Raw genomic sequence first — 20,342 nt, forward strand, 5'->3', positions numbered from 1 at the left:
TCAACACGATAGGTTACAAACCTCAAGTCATGTGCTAGTCTCTAATAAGTTTACTCTTGATTATTTATTGAACCTTTTCAAGATCATTTAGACTCCTATTGACCTCTTGACATATAAGATTCTCTTATCAAGAAACATTTCTTGCAAACAAATATTCAAGAGTTAGTACGGATTCTTATCAAGACAAACACTACATACATTGGTATTAGTTGGTCTTTGTCTTATCCAAGACATCACAACTTACCAATTTCAAACGTGCAAGAGTAAGAAAAACATTTTTCTACTCCACATCTGATGAGTGTGTTAAGTCTTCTTAAGATGTGTCACTCAAGTCATAATCTTGGAGTATGACTCTAAGACTTGTTTTGGAACGAAGTATGATTCACCTTTTGATTTAACCACTTCAACAATTCCTGATTCCTCTTCTTAGCCATACAAGTGCACTAAGATTTACTTAGAGGATAAATTGTGATATGGTTTCATAATCAATTAGACGATCATAAAACATGATACTAAAGTACTCTCCCATCTTTTCAGATTGGAGAAACTTTCATCTTTCTGCTTAATTGATTCTTCTTATTCGTTCTGCCAAACATTCAAACTTTTCCAATTTTTCATAATTACACTTAATCTTATAAGCATAACCATATTTACTAAACCTTTAGTAAAACATGACGAATAGCTTTCATTGTTATTTGTGGTGGACTCGACCAACACACAACATTGTGTACTAGACCCTTTACTCCTTCACTTGACTCACATACTTATGTGAATAAAGAATTAATCTAAATTTCCTAATTTCCAAGATTTCCATACATCACACAATACAAGTTGTATGATTCCAAGTTTCTGTCCAGTTGAAACTTGGGCGATGGGAATTTTTCCTTTCTTATAAAATTACGACACCACCATAAATAACATAACTAAGAATCACATCCACTTAATATTGCTCATAATAGAAATACACAAGCATCAATTTTCACAAAAGACATTGGAAGGATATAAATAAGACAAAACTCAAAATTTATTTTATTTACAAAAAGGTGCGGAAAACCTGTCCTTACAATGAAAATTCAAATGAAAACTATGCTATTACATATTCCTAAGCAATCTATCATAACTCTAAGCAGCTCAAAAACCCAATCCTCGAACCATGCAATCAAAATCCATTTCTTCATGATTAGACTTAGCTCACTCTTTCTTTAAGCTTCCTCTCTTTTCTTCGATCCTACAAAACATCAAAATGCAATGTTATTACATCATGTATTAAGAATCAAAATTAGGAACTTAATAGAGTTAGATAGTGGATTTTACCTGAAGTAGAGTCATACAGCGTGACTCTCCCATCTTCGCTATCCTTCAGATAATTGTGGTAGCTTCGTAACCAATGCCCCTTCTCTTGGCAATAGAAACAAGTGGACTTATTCAGAATAGCACACGATACAATCTCATACTCAGCCTTTCTCTTGCGTAGAGAAAACTTTTCTGGACTTCCAATGCTTCCATCAATGTCCATAGAAGTTTGGGAGGTTGACTTACCAGACACATTTGCTTTACCATTGCGCCAAATCATTGCTGATTCAGTAGCAATAAGCAAATAAATCAACTCAGTGAGAGTTACGTCGTGATCTATCATATAGTACTCTCTAATGAATTCACTATTTGAATCGAGAAGCGATTGAAGAACCCAGTCAATAGCCAACTTCCCCGGGAAAACAACAGCCATCATTTTCAACTTGTCAATGTGTGACTTCATCTCTAAGACGTGTGCACACATAGACTTCCCATATTTATGTCGTTTTGTCAATAAGGATTGAGTGATCTTGAACTTTTCAAGCCTTCGAACTTGTGGGTCAGCGAGAACTATTACAGGAGGTGGAGGTAGTGAAGCATGATTCTCATTTCCATGATCCAATCATGGAACATCATCTTCAAGTGGAAAACTTTTTCCGACGGATTCAGGAAGACCATAGTTGTTAGACTTTGACATCTACAAAACGGGAGAAATTCAAGTTAGTTGATTGAGTCCTTAATAAAACACCCAAATGAGATATTAAGGCTAGGACCCAACACAATATTCTACAACTTGGAAAGGGGATGTCGTAATCCAAATTGCAGAACATTTGAAGGTAGGTAAATTAAAAATGAAAATTAAAGTTTAAGTTTTAAATGAATTGAAACTTCTAGATCTTTTGAGATTCATTGAACTTTTCAATGACATGTTTAATCTCAATTGTGCCCTTCATGTTAGTGACTGGGATGCCGAGGATCACAAACAAATTGTGGATACTCATTCAATCGCCATTTTATAGGCAATTTCCTTAAACACCCCTTATAGACCAGCTTCGTAAATGAGGCCTACTAATGGTAAGACTGACCTTTTACTCATACATATATAATATGTTAAACCTTTAAATGTTATATAGTATAAGGTGTATTTTATACTTTTAAAATACTAAGTTGGTTTAAACTATTAATAAATTAGACTTTTAATTTGATTAATCCTTAAACCATATAATTATGATTTATTAATTATCTTCTTTTAATTAAACTCTTAACTAAATTAATAAACCATAAGGGTGCAATTTGAACTTTTCAAAACTCTAGGGTTTTACAATTTATTATTTCAAAATTAAAACCTTTTAATTAAATTTTAAATTCCAAAACTTGAGGACAAGTTTTGAAACCTTTCAAAACATTAAGGTTCAACTATTTAAATTTCAAAGACTAAAGGTTTTAAGTTCAAATTTAAACTATAAAACTAATAGGGTGCAATTTGAAACATTTACAAATTACTAGGTTAAATATTTGACTAATAATAATCCTATATTATCCATATTTAACCAAATCCATCAACTTTGATGAGGATAACCATTCCAAACATAAAAAATTGAATTTTGGCAAGAAAAACGATTTTTGGCATTTATCCTCATCAACATCGGGCAGAAAAATCGAAAATCCCGGCACCAGGGCCATGGACTCGTCGAGTCTACAATGGAACTCATCGAGTAGGACCTACTCGTCGATTCCATTCATGGACTCGGCGAGTCTGCAAGTCAGAAACTTAAAAAATCGATTTTCAAGATCTTTGGTGGTTCACTTTTGCATCTATTCACTAGAAAAACGACCTAGGCTTTGATACCACTGATGGGTTATGTGCAAAACATCAATCCTAGGGTGTTCATGCAACCCTAATTGCTTTGATCTAAGTTTTTCTAAGTAAACATACAACATTAAATACCAAAGCAATAAACCTTAATTAACTAGCATACAAATCTAAAAATCACAAATGATTAGGGTTAGAAAGTTTACCTTGATTGTTATATAGCAATAACAATCACAATCCTTCTTACTCTTGACTCTTGAAAGCTTAGTGCCCCAAATGTTGCACCTCTAATGGAGTCACAAACACCACTAGCAACAAGGAAGATGAAAAGGAGATAGGAGAGGGAAAATCGGCTATAGAACTCTTCTTAGGGTTAGGTTGGCCGATTTTTGGATGTCTGGGGTGTCCTTATATAGCTGAGGAATTAGAGTTTCACTCAAAAGCCTCGTCTGGTTGCTTAGGCTCTAAGCAGCCCACAGGATCTTACAGAATCCCCTAATGGACGAAATCCTATGGTCCATCCATATGGATTTCGTCCAACCCTTTCCAAGGGTTCCTTAGCCCATAATGCAATTATCTTATAATTACAATATCAGTCCCCCAAGTTTAATTAATCTCTTTTAGCCATAAAATTAATTCTTAATTAATTCTTGACTAATATTAATTAAACAATATGATTTCTCTTTTAATATATTATTCATATAATATAGTAATATATCATAATTAATCCTCTTTCTCCTTAATTCATCCTATCAGTTGTTATGGTGAAGGAAACCCAAAAGGACCATGCTCATAATCGGGTCAAGTACATACCAAAATGGTTATAGGCTTAGACACCTAATCCAACATGTATTTGGATAATACATTATGTTATAACTTAACAGGTGTAACAACATGGCTTAACTTTGGAGTTGATTCACCTAGAATAATGTTAACATGTGTCGTTAACGTATAAACAAATAAAAATCACTTCTTGGTTGAACTAATGGGTAGCACAAAGAAGAAAGGTCTAATCTATAGGGACACAAACCAAAAGTCAATGCCCCTTTGCGTAAGGAATATACTAGTCAAAAACATAAAATGTAAAAATGGGGATTTTTTTTTAGAATTAAAACTGAAAATTTCCGTGAAATAAAATAAATAAAATTCAGTAATAAAAAGTGTGTTAGTTCTGCTATGACTTTCATAATTATGTGATCAATCAAGATATGGTTATTTAAGATGTGTTCTATTTAAGTTGGTGCTGAAAAATACTAACAAACTCTAGTAATTTCTCTTTTACCTAGTCAAGTAACCAAAACAAATTCTTTAGTTAATCTTAACTTTTTACTAACTTAATTAAACAATCTCTTAATCAAATCAGGAAAGCAATATTACGAACATTGTAAAATTTCTAGCAATATTCAATACTTCTCACAAGCTCGAAAGCGTAAAAATATGTGATTTTCAGTTTATATCAGAATTAAATCTCAACACGGAACCAAATTGATACTTGTTAGTTATTACCAGTTGATTAAAACAAGTACATATTTTAAAAACTAATTACCTGTGATGATTTAACCTTAAATTAGGTGATCAACCTAGAAAAAACTAAAAATCAAACATTCATTAAGCAAAAAACTAAAACCACTAATAGAATCATAAATTAAAAACCAAATCTCATGATTAATTACATAAAAAGTATTGATCTTTTGTAGAACTGAAATCAAGGGTTTTATCCAAACATGGCTAGAAACGATCTAAAACTGATAAAAAAATTAAGCAGATAAATCTTACTAAACTAATCGAGACAATCAATCCAAAATCTTCAAATCTTCATAAATTGATGGAAAAGAGAAAAAATCGTCAGAAAAATCGTCCGGAAAGGGTTTTTCGTCTCTAGTCATCTATTGTTTTAACTGAGAAGATAAGAAAGTATTTATATGCAAGAAAAAAGCATCAGACATGAGTTTTTTGTAAAACACGACCAGGACGTGTCGCGCTTTCTGAAGGCACGTCCTGTAGTTCATCAAAAATCACCATTTATCGCGTTTAATGAAGTACGTTGCTATTAATCGTGCTTTTTGAGAAACACAGTCGCGTAAGTGCTTCAAAGTCTCAAAAACTAATTTTGGCTTGGAAAAGCTGGGAACATAAAACACGATCGCGGAAAGGAAAAACACAATCAAGTTTTTCAGAAAATGCACGTTTCAGACTTACTCTTCAGTTTTAGCAAATTTAGCCCAGGTTCCAGCTTTCTCCGGTGTTTTGGCTCTATTAAGCTCCAAAAATGCATCCAAGCTGCTTATAAAACACTATTCCACTCGAAATACCTAAAAACGACATAAAAATACAGGCTCTACAAGAATTTTGGTGAAACAAACGAGCTGAAAATATTTAAACTAATGCATAAACAAATGCATAAAATATGACGCAAAACACTAATAAAAACTAATATAAAAGATAAAATGACATCTAATAAATCTTCCCAAGCTTAAACTTTACTTGCCCTCAGCTAGTAAAAATATTAAACATTATAAACAAAATGGAAAGATGTAGATGACATAAAAAGGAACTTAGAATAAAAACCGAATAATTTGAAACTAAAAACACTTCACACACTTTTTTTCACATGATCAAACTTCAAACCGAGGAAGCTCTAATGAAATCACTACCTAGACGACCACTTCAATACCTTCCATGCATCCCAAATTTCCAAGGTTAGAAAGATCCTCAACGGAGTAAAGTGATAAACCAACCACAAATTTTATTTAAACATTATACCTTAATTAACATTGTTCACAAAATAGCATATTTTAGAATTTCATTTCTTTTTAAGTTCACCATGAAAACTAGATGTGACCCATCCTTAAAGACTCCGTCACGACAAATGAGCTTTCGATGAAGCAGTTAGCCCTCCCAAAGAGGCATGAGCTCCTACGCTCTCACTTTTTCGAGAGCATAATATACCATATCACACAATTCTTCGCGTACAACAAATTTGACTTTGAGGCGCCATATAACTTGATTGAATCTCTCTCTCTCTCTCTCTCTCTCTCTATATATATATATATATATATATATATATATATATATATATATATATATATATATATATATATATATATATATTCTTGAGATTTCTTCGGTTAAGTACTTAAGACTTGCTTGGGTACCCGATTTTGTAGTTGGTACCCATGATGAGCTCATATATGATGGTTTTGCTCATTTCTTCATTTTTTGTTGGCTAAGTGAATACGGTATGAGACTCTTTGTTGTCCTGAATGGTAATGCATATTAACAAATATGTTCGAGTTCTGTGGAATCAAGACTTATCGAGCCAGGTTCTTACTTAAGAGTTTCGCAAAATTAGTTTTAAGACTGTTTTATTTTTGCTTACATAGTGTTTCAATATACTATTTATTTGGTTTACAATTGGCCTAGCAACCTACGATGTCTTGATATCCCCTAGTTATGGAAATTGTTGCTACACTTACCACTATAGAACTTAAAGTTTTAGGAATTTTATTTTCCATCTTCACAGAGCTACCGAATGTAAATGACTCATCATCTTGTGTAACATTTTTCCATCTTTTTCCCTTTTTTTCATTTTTTTTGTGGAAAATAAAACTAAAAGTAAAAATCCTTTTGTTTTTATATAAAATGCAGAAAAACAGACAATTTTTTTGGACAATTTCAAAATTTTTTATGCAATGCAAAAAAAAAATACTGAAAACGAAAAAAACACTGAAAAACTAAAAATATCTAAATTTTTAATTACGCAAAGTTTCAACTAATCCCCTCCCCAATCTTAAAATGAAGCATTATCCTCAATACTTAAAGAATGAATGGACAGCTCAATATAACATATAAAAAATAAAAGTTTGTAGCTAGAAAAGAATATATCTGATATATTGCAGAAAAATATGAGTTTTTTTGACAAACCTTCCTGCGAAAAATATGAATTTCAGCAATTCAAAAGTTCCCATGATTTCCCCAAGCTTGCTTGGAGCTGTGACCGACTTTTATTGAAAATGGAAAAAATCACTATGAAGGTTGCTTCCCGAGAAGTTGCCCTTTTCTAAATTCGTTGGCTCAAACCAACCAAAATTTTAACTTGTGAATGTGGGGATCTCTATTAGCTCATCTTCTTTTTCTTGTAGGCTTTTCCCAAGCCTGTGTCTTCAATGAAACAGTGACAGGATGTAGAAAAGAAAACAAGGGCTTTTCAAAGCTTAAAGCTTTATTCAGTGAAGAAGAAAAATGGAGGAGATGATCCTCAACGTACATAATCATAGACTATTTAAACAAAGAAAATGCATCTAATCAGGAACAAACTCAACTAAACATAAGACCCGGACTGCATAGCCTACATGGCTTTGATTTATTCTAACTAATAAAAACGTGCATAATTCAATTAAACTTAGTAAACTCAGAATTATAATAACATTCTCCCCTTTAATTCTGAGCTCCAATCTTCTTGATGCCAATCAACCTGCACATTTCATCATCCTTCACCCTGGTTAATGCCTTTGTAAGTATGTCTGCCTTCTGCTCCTTCCCATCCACATGTGTCACTTCAATTTCTCCATTCTCAACACACTCTCTGATAAAATGAAACCTCACATCTATGTGCTTACTCCTCCCATGAAATACTGGGTTCTTCATCAGTTCTAGGGCCGATCTGTTGTCAACAAACATCTTCACTGGGGAAATTCTTTGACCTGTTATCTCTGTCAGCATTCTCCTTAGACAAATACCTTGGCATGCTGTCATGGTGGCTGCCATGAACTCAGCCTCACATGAAGACAGAGCTACACATCTCTATTTTTGTGATGACCATGTTTCCGTTCACATAGAAAACCATGCCCCCTATACTCCTCCTATCATTTAAATCTTTTGCATGATTACTATTTGAGAATCCCGTGACTGTAATCTTCTTCTCTCCCTGTGTGTAGATTAGTCCACGGTCCATGGTTCCTTTTTTGTATCTCAGTATTCCCTTCACAGCTTGTAGATGGACCATGGTGGGTGCTTCCATGAAACGACTGACAACACCCACAACAAAAGATAGATTTGGTCTTGTATAGGTCAGGTACCTGAGTCTACCTACAATGTTTCTATACTCCATGGGGTTCACTAATTTCCCATCTCCTTCTTTGGTTAGAGACAGTTTGTGCTCCATGGGACACTTGGTAGGATTGCAGTCAAGCATACGAGTCTTTTCTAAGAGTTTCCTAGCATAACTCTCTTGTTTTAAAGTGATGTAATGATCTTGTTGACATACCTCAATTCCCATATAGTATGCTAGGAGTCCAAGGTCGCTCATTTCAAACTTTGCACTCATCTCCATCTTGAACTTCTTGATTTCCTCAGTTGAGCTCCCAGTGACTAGGAGATCATCAACATAGACTCCGAATATGAGTGTGCTCTCCTTCTTCTTCCTTGTGTAGACTGAGTATTCCTGAGGGCACCGCTTGAATCCCAAACCTTTCAAGTACTTGTCCAGACACGAGTTCCAAGCTCTGGGAGCTTGTTTTATGCCGTACAAAGCTTTAGATAGTTTCAGTACCTTGTGAGTTTCGCCTTTCTTCTGATAGCCCTCTGGTTGGGATACATAGACCTCTTCTTCTAATTCGCCATTTAGAAATGCTGACTTCACGTCTAGATGATGCACCTTCCATCCATGTGTAGCTGCAAGGGCTAGAATCAATCTGACTGTTTCGATTCTAGCTACAGGTGCAAACACCTCTTTGTAATCGATACCCTGTTTCTGCACATATCCCCTCGCCACCAGTCTCGCTTTGTGCTTGATAATTTTTCCCATCGGATCTCTTTTCACTTTAAATACCCACTTCACGCCAATCGCCTTCCGATTCTGTGGGAGATCGACCAACCTCCATGTGTTAATTCGTTCGATTGCATTTAATTCCACCTTCATTGCATCTCGCCATTCTTTCTTTGTACTAGCTTCTTTGTATGATGTTGGTTCCTCATCATTGTGAATCAAGAGTAGCTCTTCTGGAGGTATATGAATCTCATCTGTAGATTCGTAGAGGTCAGTGAGGAGACGGTATCGCTTTGGAGCACCTTCGTCAGTGGAGCTTGAGGATGTGCTCGTGGATGATACTGAAATTGGAGAAGTTTGATTAATGGGAGAATTGGGGATTGCTGGGGAATTTATCGGGGTATCCATTTGGTTTTCAGCTGGGTGACCCGGATCATTTGACTGGTCAAAATTGACTTGGTCTTTATTTATTGGGGACGCGCTTATTTCTTGATCCGGCGTGTCCGACACCCATTCTCCCCAATTATCTTCATCTCCGAACAACCCATCATCAAGGTTGAAGCCTTCAACTGTAAAACTCATCTCCGGTGTCGCCCTGATCTTTCCACTTTTCTCCCACGTCCACTTTCTATTTTCTTCGAACACAACATCCCGGCTAACATACACTCTTCCAGTATCTAGGTCTAGCAATCTGTACGCTTTCGATCCTTTTTCGATTCCCAAATGAACCAGAGGCTTACTCCTGTCTTCGAGCTTCTTTAAGTTCCCCTTCGCGATCTTCATATGAGCCACGCATCCAAAAACTCTAAGGTGATCGATATGTGGCTTTCTCCTAGTCCAAGCTTCATACGGGGTTGATTCCTTTAATGCTTTCGTTTGAACTCTATTTAAAGCATAAACAGAGTGTGACACTCCTTCTCCCCACAAGCTATCTAGCATTGTCATCGTTTTCAGATTACATCTTACCATCTCCAATACTATGCGATTTCGTCTCTCCACCACTCTGTTTTGTTGTGGAGAGTAGGGAGACATGTAGTGTCTCTCTAAGCCAGTCTCCTTGCAATGTCTTGTAAAATCATTCAATAAGAACTCACCTCCTCTATCTGTTCTCAGTACTTTCACTTTCGCCCCTGTCTCGATTTCAACTTTATTTCTGAAATTCTTGAACACTTCAAGTGCTTCATCTTTAGTTTTCATCAGGTACACCCACATTACCCTGCTGAAATCATCAACGATCAACATGAAGTACCTGTTCCCAGATGGTGTGGGTGGTGAGACTGGTCCACATAAATCACTATGAATTAGCTCGAGTCTCTTCTTCGCTCTAAACGATGCTTGTGCTGGACAGGGGTTCCTTGTTTGTTTTCCCACTAAACACCCTTCACAGGGTGATGAAGGAATCTTGATCTTTGGCACTCCGATTATCATCTCTTTGTCGACCATTTGTTTCAAGGATCTAAAGTACGTGTGCCCAAGTCGCTTATGCCATAGCCATATTGACACGTTTGCTTTAATGTTTAAGCACACACCACTAATTTCTTCCAGCTCTATCTTTTAGAGTCTATTGCTTGACCTACGAACCTTCATGAGCAGTTTTCCAAACGGGTCATGCACCCACAAGAATGGGTCCTTGATCCTTATTTCATCTCCACCTTCAGCCAATTGACCTAAACTGATAATGTTACTACACAGGTCAGGAATGTAGTAAACATTGTCAAGTTTTCGGCTTCCACCATCTTTACACTTGAACACAATCGAGCCTTTCCCATCAATCCTTACTCTGGAATCGTTTCCAAACTTCACATGTCCATGAATTGACTCATTCAAAGTTTTAAACTTTGATTTATCACCAGTCATATGGTTGCTGGCCCCACAATCAAGATACCAAACTTTTGATTGATTCAAGCAACCCCCCTTTGTTTTCAACTATGGTTTCAAGTTTTCTTCGTTCAAAAATACCTCCCCTATCTCTTCTCTTTCATCAATGGATGAGAGTAGCAATGCAGGTTCGTTGTCTTCATGGATCAAATTACTCTCATGACTTCTCTCTTTTCTCGGGTTCTTACATTCTGCAGCATAGTGACCATACTCTTGACACCTGTAACATTGTTCCTTGCTTTTGTCAAAACTGCTTGATCCATGCGTGTTTGAGTTCTTCTGATTATTGTGATCACCTCTGCCACGACCACCTCGACCACCACCTCTACTGCGTCCTCGTCCTCTTCCCGGTGACCCATTGAATCCGACTCGATTCGACTTGGATTTTGAGTCACCATCTCGATTCTTTTTGTTTCTTTTAGACCACTCTTGATGAGTCAAGAGTAGTTTCTGATCATCACTCTCTCCAAAACCTTTCATTCTCTCTTCATGAGCTTTTAGACGACCGATAACCTCTTCTACCGACATCTCTTATAAATCTCTAAATTGTTCGAGAGTCGAAGCAATTTGAAGAAATTTGCTTAGGACTACCCTGAGTAACTTCTTTACGACATAGGATTCTTGAATCGTCTCACCTAGTGTTCGCATAGTGCTTACTATATTTGTGATTTTTCCTACGAAATCGTCCACGCTTTCTGACTCCTTCATCAGCAATGCTTCAAATTCAGCTTTTAATGTCTGAATTCGAGCAGATTTCACCATGTCTGCTCCCATAAACATTGTTTTTAGGGCTTGCCATGCTTCCTTCGCCGTCTTCTTCTCTGATAACACCATTAGAAGGTCTTCAGGTATCCCCTGATAAATGGTTGCTAATGCCATGTTATCTTTCTTTGATTCGACAAGGGTATTTGCAGTCCTAGGCTCAACTGCATCCCATACTCCTTGTGCCAGCATAAAGACTCTCATTTTGATTGCCCATGCACCATAATTCGATCTAGTCAACATTGGATAATGGAGAGTGACTTGTCCATCTTTCTCACCATTTCCATTGTTGTCACTGCTACTGCTATTTCTAATCTCTTCGCGAGATTGATACTTTGGCATATACACCCAAGTATGCTCTGATACCAAATGTAGGCTTTTCCCAAGCCTGTGCCTTCAATGAAACAGTGACAGGATGTAGAAAAGAAAATAAGGGCTTTTCAAAGCTTAAAGCTTTATTCAGTGAAGGAGAAAAATGGAGGAGATGATCCTCAACGTACATAAGCATAGACTATTTAAACAAAGAAAATGCATCTAATTAGGAACAAACTCAACTAAACATAAGACCCGGACCGCATAGCCTACATGGCTTTGATTTATTCTAACTAATAAAAACGTGCATAATTCAATTAAACTTAGTAAACTCAGAATTATAATAACATTTCTTTGACTCTAGATCCTTTCATATGTGGCGGAATTTTGGGATCTGGTACCTGCACAGTAAAATGGACAATTTTCAGATTTTTGTCGGACAAATCTGTATTCGTTTTTTTGAATCTTTTTCTTTAACGTGAACCCTTCAAAACAATCATCTTCTCTTCCTCCCATGCTTACATCTTTTCAGCTAGGGTTTCTCTCTGGACGTGATAGGGTGATAAGGGTGGCAGGGTAAAGGAGTTAAAGTCCTTTAAATAGGGTGCAAACGTGAATAATTAGGGTTTTCTTTAAATAGCTTAACTCGTCGAGTCCAGCTCTCCTATTCAACAAGTAGGCTTCATGACTCGTGCGTCTAGATCAACTCCTACACGACAAGTTGGGCCAACCAACTCATCGAGTAGGCCCTTCTTCTTGCACAAAATCCTCAAGTCCAACATCCATGAATCGGGGTGTTACAAGTTTTTATAATGGTTTTCCTAAAATGATTGAGTTTTTATCAAATGCATCCATATTTCCCAAGTCTAAAATGAAAAGATCACCGGAAAAATTAGTTCATTCACTTGGACTAGAACATCCTCTAATACACATTTTAGGTGTATTGTCGAGTGGTCAGCCAACCGAATGATAGTCTCGGTCGTATTTAAAGGTCCAAACTTTAATTTTTCAAAAATAGAAAACGAGAGGACATTAACTGATACACCTAAATCTAGCATGACTCTTGAGAAATTAAGGTTTCCCAGTTTACAAGGAATAGATAAAATTCTTGGATCCTTGTATTTTGGAGGTAAACCTTTCTGCAAAATAGAAGAGATATTTTCGCCAACTTTAATGGTTTCATTGTTTTTTAACTTCTTTTTCTTAACACATAACTCTTTTAAAAATTTCGCATAACGAGGTATTTATTTTATAGATCCCAAGTCACACAAGCTCACGTGTCATATACTCAAGAAGTATCATTACATTGTTGCTTGAATATGACGACATCATTGTTAATAAGATCATATCGGAAGATAATCTTGCCAATCCATTCACTAATCTAATGTCACCGACAAAGTCTATTAGTAATACAAAGTCTTGACACATTAGATCTACAGGAGAATTGGCTTAACCACTTGTGTTTTTTTTATTTAATTAAGAAACGTATAACAGTATGAGTTGTAACCATTTTGATGTTTATTTGTGGAGACTTAATAAAGAGGATTTTTTGCTATAAAAGTTTTGTTACTCATTATTGTCTTTCATTTTTGCATGTTTTGAACTCACTTCTAGAATATTTAATTATGTTCAAAACTCCACAATCGATTATACTCTCGCGAGTTCAATTTAAGATTGTCATGAGTATTAGTTGATTGGCCAAGTTGATTTGGACATTGCAATAACACTCATGAGTACTTGAAATGAGGATTTTAAGTATTCAAACAACTTTAACTTAGAGATTACTTCATGGATCTTGTCACGAGTAATTCTAAGACGATAATATCTTTTATTCTTCAAACCAAGATGCATATGGGTTTTTGTTTGTGAAATCTATTATGCATTGGTGTACTCTAACTGGTAGTCATAAAGGGTATGTCCATATATGATTAGACTAATAGACAAAAACTATGTAGTCAAATTTTATTTGTTCTTTCTACCTTAATATGAGAAGCAGTATCATTAGGCCTCCTGATGATTTAGTACTGACACCTGATGTGCATAGCTAAGTGCTGACTAAATTGATTTGCTCGATTCAGAGGTCAAATGTGATCATCAGAAATATTTATTGCGAAACAAAATTTTGAACTATGGGATTGAACATTATCCATATCTCAAGTTCATACGAATATCTAGAACAATGGAATAACTGATCACTTATCCAATGGATAAACTTGATTAAGTTCAAGTGTTTGGTGGTAGCATTGGATGACTAACTCTTTCTTAGTTATTAAGAAATACTAAGTCCTTAAAAAGTTAACGACTTGTCCAAATGGATGACTTTTGGAAATAATGTCCAAGGTCATTAACTAGTTGGTAATATTTCTAAATAACAACAAGTTTCTTTTAGGTTGGCCTCATGACACAAATATCATTAAGAAAATGGAGAAATAAGTTTTTGATTTATTAAGGAATTAACAAATTAATTAGAAATTATTTTGGTAATTAATTAAATAGTTTTAATTAGTAAATAGGCTGTATATTAATCAAATCACTGGGATTAATTCGAATATTCAAGAACCATCCAGAGAAATAAAGTGGATGAACTTTTGCTTATCCTAATAATGATAAGGCAGGTTTTGAATAAGGTAAATATTATCCTTTAGGAGTTTGAATTGCGTAAGGATCAATTAGTTGCCTATAAAATAGTGAGTTAGGGATCAAACCCTAGATGTTTTTCCTTCACAAATTCTTTATCCCCTATCTCATCTCTTTCCATGGACGAAAATTATAACCCTTTTATAGGGTTATTGAATTTTCAACCTAACCCTAGTTAGGGTTTTTCCTTGTTATGCTTTTGGAGTCTTGGGTCTGACCACATTGGAGGAGTTCTACTTTGGGCTCTTTATCAATTACAAGGTTGTTGATCACATGATCTAATGAGCAAGAGGCAAGTGTTATATTCTTTTAGTTTGATTTTAAAGTACGTTGCTTAAACTAGTAAAAACTAGATTATAGGATGTATGTGTACTTAGGTAAATTTGTTGATTATTCCCCTAGCTTTAAATAGTGATGCAATAATTCCTAACAGTTTTCACACTGGTTTATCACTAGTATACCGACGATTGAGTTTTGGCACACTTATATGGGCATAGTCATGCGGGTTTGTTGGAATGTGATGTAAGTTATATAATTATGTGAACATTAGGTACTACGTTTATAATAACAATACTTACTTTATTATATACATGTGTTGATTGGCAACACATTATGATGTTGATCCCACTGTTATAGAGCATAGAGCGAATGATATCCGATGGACGTTTGTGCCAACAACTTTCAACACCGATGCATTTGACTGGAGTGGCGTGGCTAACGAATCCATTTACCATCTTGGTCTTAATGTGATACGGTATAAATGTGTTTTGATTACAATACCTACCTAATAGTCATTTATAATATAATGTTATTTGATGATTACTTAATTCCAACCTTTTATGCAGCTTTACATCCCTCTCAATATACTGACTGCTCACTAGTTTTTGGGTGCTTGATATTTCAAGACATTCAAAATTACTCTATACGATAGTCACTATAAGACCAGCCATTTCTTAGAAAATGCATCTGGGTTTATAGGTATGTGAGTCCAAATCCACAAACTCCTACATGGTATCAAGCACTGGGGGTACTAAACTCACTGATGTAATCCCCATTGAGAGTTTCAAATTCACCTTTAAAAAGGTTGCATGTGTAACACAACAATTTGACAGTGTAGAGGATTGTAAGGTGTTTTTTATGTTGGTTCATGGAGATGTTGATCACGGATAAATCATATATGATAGAGGGTTCAACAGAAGAATGACTCATATCATAGCGCAAACGATCAACAATTTTTTTTTGGGCCACATAGAAAAAATAGGGGTCTATTTGGACGTTGTAGTGTTATTTAAAACATATTTAACTTTATGTAATTATTGCTTTTGTTAGATTTAAAAAATTTAAACACTATTATTTTTTGCAATAAATAAAACAAAAACATCAACACAAATTTTATATTTTGAAACACTTTTCCGACTCCGGGATACCGGAGCTTGCTTCAAAATGTCCTATTCCGGACAAATTGATAATTGACAAAATTGCAAAAATGGTCCTTGTGGTATGTGTATTTTTGGGGTTTTAGTCCAAACCATGACTTTTTTGGATTAATGGTCCTTTTGGACTAGTTTGTATGTAAAAATGGTCCCTATGAAAATTGAATTGACTAAACTGCCCTCTTGATATATTTTTTTATATTTCTTTCTATTTAATTTAATGTTTTATTAATAATAAAATGGGGCCTCTCTCTCTCTCTCTCTCTCTCTCTCTCTCTTGGACCTTGTGAAATGCAACTTTCCCCATTGAAGTGGTGTAGAAAATCCTTTCCCTCTGAACCGAATTGCACCGTTCCCTCACCATTGTAAGACAGAAACCTCACCACCTCACCTCCTTTTCCCTCCCTCTCACTAAATTAATAGCAAGGATCGAAGAGGGAATCAAGAGCAGTCAAGGACTGCCACCCTCGACCACCCACTGCCACCGTGAGCCACCATAACTCCACCATCCAATAACCACTGTTTTGGACAAGAGAACCCACCCAAACACCGCCTCCGACCTGCCTTGCTCGTTAGGTGCTCGTCGGAATAGGAAGGAAAAAAGGCAGAAGAGTAGTCATCGTCGCCCACCGTCACCACCTCCACCTAGTTGTCGCCGCTGCTACTGTGTGACGTCCGACCCACCACCATTGATACCCACCTCATACCCCCTCTCTCTATATATTAAAAATCACCACCGAACATAGCCCTCATTCCTCCCTACCCTCCCTCTCGTCGAGCTCACCGGAAAAGGGAGAAAAATGAAGCAACAGAAGCCGCCGGAGCAGCCCTTGCCACCATTGTCGACGTTGCTGTGAACCACCGCCGTCGTCAGCTGATGCTTCCAACGGTCATCTCCGACCAGCCCCGTCACCTCTTGCGACTCTTATAAGTCCGATTCTCCCTGTCATTATTGTCGTTTTCCTTTTTGATCGATCAACAGTCTTGGATAAGGAAGAACCGATCTTTGATTTTGATTCTACCTCCTCTTTTGCTGGTGTTATTGTTGTTAGGCCACTTTGCGAGGACTCAATTTTGCATTCGTTATCTATACATAATGAAGTTTTGGGGCTGCAATCATGTTCTTTGGTTGGAGAAGATGAACTGGGAAATGGCTTCGGGAGACAGGAAGAGAGAAAGAGAGAGAGAGAGAGAGAGAGAGAGAGAGAGAGAGAGAGAGAGAAAGAGGTCCTTTATTATCTTTTAATTTTTAAAATAAATAAATATTAAATTTTAAAATAATGAAAGAAAAATAAAAAATAAATACCCCAAGGGTATTATAGTCATTTTAATTTTCACAAGGACCATTTTCACATATAAACTAGTCCAAAAGGACCACTAATCCAAAAAAGTTGGGATTTGGACTAAAACCCCAAAAAAATGCATACCATAGGGACCATTTTTGCAGTTTTGTTTTGATATTTTACAAAATATTATGAAGTTTGGTTTTTTTTTTTTTGACAAAACTGAAAAATGGTCCCTGTGGTATGCATTTTTTTGGGGGTTTTAGTCCAAACCACGATTTTTTTGGATTGGTGGTCCTTTTAAGCTAGTTTCGTTACGTTTTTGGTCCCTATGAATAGTGAAATGACTGTAATACCCTTGGGGTATTTATTTTCCATTTTTAAATTCATTTTTTCTAATTTAATAATTATTTATTCATTTTAATTATTAAAAAAATAAGACGGCCCATCCCCCTCTCTCTCTCTCTCCCTCTCTCTCTCTCTCTCTACAAACTCCACCCCCTCCTCCTTCTTCATTTACGACCAAGAACTCCCCACCGGAGTTGGAGTCGTTTTTCCGGCCACCAAGACATTCGGGGTTACCTACTGCCACCGCCTTTTCTATTCAAATCACTTCAAAAATCCCTAAATCACATTAATATCGGGTTGAAGACGTTTAGACAACATTTCATCAAAACGCTTCATCGCTTCAATAATCCCACAGTCAAAAATGGTGGCCTCGATCAAAATTATGTAAGTAATCACCATAGGTTTAAAGTTATCCTCCAGTAGCTTATCAAACACCTTCATAGAAAATCCAAGTTTCCCTTGATTTCTCATCCGATCTAGCACTCTGTTGGCTGAATCGATTTGATTCAACTTACAAAACCCGCTGAAGTATACTCATTTTTCAGATCGATCACTTCCAGCATTAACTTAATCTAAATCTCCATTGATGGGGGATGCTTGGGGGTGCCGAAGGGGCTTTTTAGACAATGGAGATGGCAGCAGTAGAGGAGGCTGAAGAGCATAATGGAGATGGCAGCGGTAGAGGAGGGTCGATATTGTTTGTGTTGGGGTAGCGGGATTATATGGAACCTCCGTGAGCAGCATCGTCATCATTGAACCACCACAGAACACCCACGACGACTTCTTCTCCCTCCTCCGACGACATCCTTTGCAAAAACCCTAATTCAGCCTCCCTTCTAGGGTTATCTCTGAGAACGTAATACACCTGAGGCGGTGGGAAGATGTTAAGTAATCGGAGTAGACATAGAGGAGGAAAGAGGCGACGGTGGATTTCAGATTCATACACACACATATCGATTTCAAAAACGAAAACATACACATACAAATCAATTTTTGAGCATTGTGTTTGTTCTTGAGCACTGTGTGTTCTTGAGCACTTGTTCTTTGCACTGTGTGTTTAGAATTAAAAACCAAAAAAAATCTGGAGAAATTGAGAGTAGGTGTGTGTGAGTGTATTACCATGTGTGTTTAGAGAGAGAGAGAGAGGTGGGTCATTTGTTATTTTTTTATTGTTAAAATGAATAAATAAATGTTAAATTTAAAAAAAAAATAAAACAAAAATGAAAAATAAATATCCCAAGGGTATTATAGTTATTCCAATTTTCGGAGAGACTATTTTCACTCCAAAAGGACCATCAATTCAAAAAATTCGAAATTTAAACTAAAACCTCAAAAATTTGCATACACAAGACCATTTTCTGCAATTTTTTTTTTTTTTTAATAAAAAAGATGAGTTAGATTACTCGATTTCTAGTGTAATACGACTAATCTGGGTTGTTCTAGTCTTCTAGAAAAACGGCATATATTTAAAAGTTCTTTTAACACCCACCGGTAATTACTCCACCATATACCGGAAAGTCACACGCCAACAAAGTATTTCTCCGTCGTCTCTGCCGCCACCATCTATCACTGCTGCTATATCCACTGCCATGGCGATGGCGCCGGCGCACACGCTAAATCTATGTGGCGTTCTCTCAGAGTCGAAGCGTATTGTAAACGCTCACTCACGCCACTTCCTCGCCTTATCAGTCCTCTTTCTCCTCCCTCTGTCCTGCTCTATCGTCATCTACCCTACCCTCTACCTCTCCAATCCCCGAGATCACTTCGTTTCCAGCGTCGGCGATTACACCTTCAAGTCTCCAGAAACCCTAATTTTCCCTCTCATCTACACCATCGTCGTCTATCTTCTCTCAACCTGTGCCCTAGCCACAATTACCCACAGCACATACCATGGTTTCTATGGTAGACCCGTGAAATTCTTCCCATCTCTCAAATCGATAATCTTCTCGTTCTTCCCTCTCGTTTTGACGACAATTGCAGCTAAGTTTTTTCTCTTTCTCATCTCGCTGAGTTTCTTTATGTTCGCTTTTGTAATTGTCAAGTTAGCGGAAAACCTAGGGTTTACAGTCGACTACAATTCGAGTAATTTCCTATGGTTTTGCGCTTTTCTCGCTGTAGCTTTGGGTCTGGTTATGCTTTATTTCCAAGTGATTTGGGGATTGGCTCCTGTGATTGCTGTCACCGAATCGAAATGGGGTTTTGAGCCGTTGTGGAGAAGCTCGTATTTGGTGAACGGGATGAAGTCTGTTTCGTTGTCATTGATCCTTGTTTTTGGGGTTTTAATCGGGGTTTGGGTGTGGATGACTACGAACAGTGTGTTGGGTTTTGCCATTGTTGAAGATTGGAATATCTGGGATTTCGTGTTGCAGACGATTATCAGTTCTAGTTTCTTAAGCTTTTTGACAATATTTTTGCTTCACTATACCGCTGCAAATACTGTGTTGTATATGTATTGTAAAGCTTTACATGGTGAATTAGCGATTGAAATTGCTGAGGAGTTTGCTCGTGAGTATATTAGTCTTCCCTTTGATGAAGACAAGATTCCTCATATTGTTACTGTTGTCTCAGTTTGATGATTGCGGTTAGTGTGCTCTTTCTCAAAGCTTGTTACAGGGTTATTGTTATGGTTTATGTAATATATTTATTTGATGTCTGTGTATAAAAATCTTTAAATGTTGTATAATTGATATGAGTGTGTGATGAATCTGTCAGATAATCTTTTGATATACCCTAAAAATTTGTCCTCAATATCAAACTATGTTATGGGATTCTTATAAAACATTATATTAGAATATTATACGTTCCCAAAAACCGTT

The 20,342-nt window shown here is 36.4% G+C and overlaps 1 protein-coding gene across 1 annotated transcript; it reads left to right on the forward strand.

Moving 5' to 3' along the window:
* Nucleotides 1-19,115: 19,115 nt before the first annotated feature.
* On the forward strand, nucleotides 19,116-20,099 carry LOC111880640 (uncharacterized). The gene has a single exon (XM_023877065.1). It carries the CDS (start codon nucleotides 19,116-19,118, stop codon nucleotides 20,097-20,099), a length of 984 nt encoding a protein of 327 aa, XP_023732833.1.
* The last annotated feature ends 243 nt before the right edge of the window (nucleotides 20,100-20,342 follow it).

Source organism: Lactuca sativa, chromosome 4 (genome assembly GCF_002870075.4).
Source record: "Lactuca sativa cultivar Salinas chromosome 4, Lsat_Salinas_v11, whole genome shotgun sequence".
NCBI classification, from domain to species: Eukaryota; Viridiplantae; Streptophyta; class Magnoliopsida; order Asterales; family Asteraceae; genus Lactuca; species Lactuca sativa.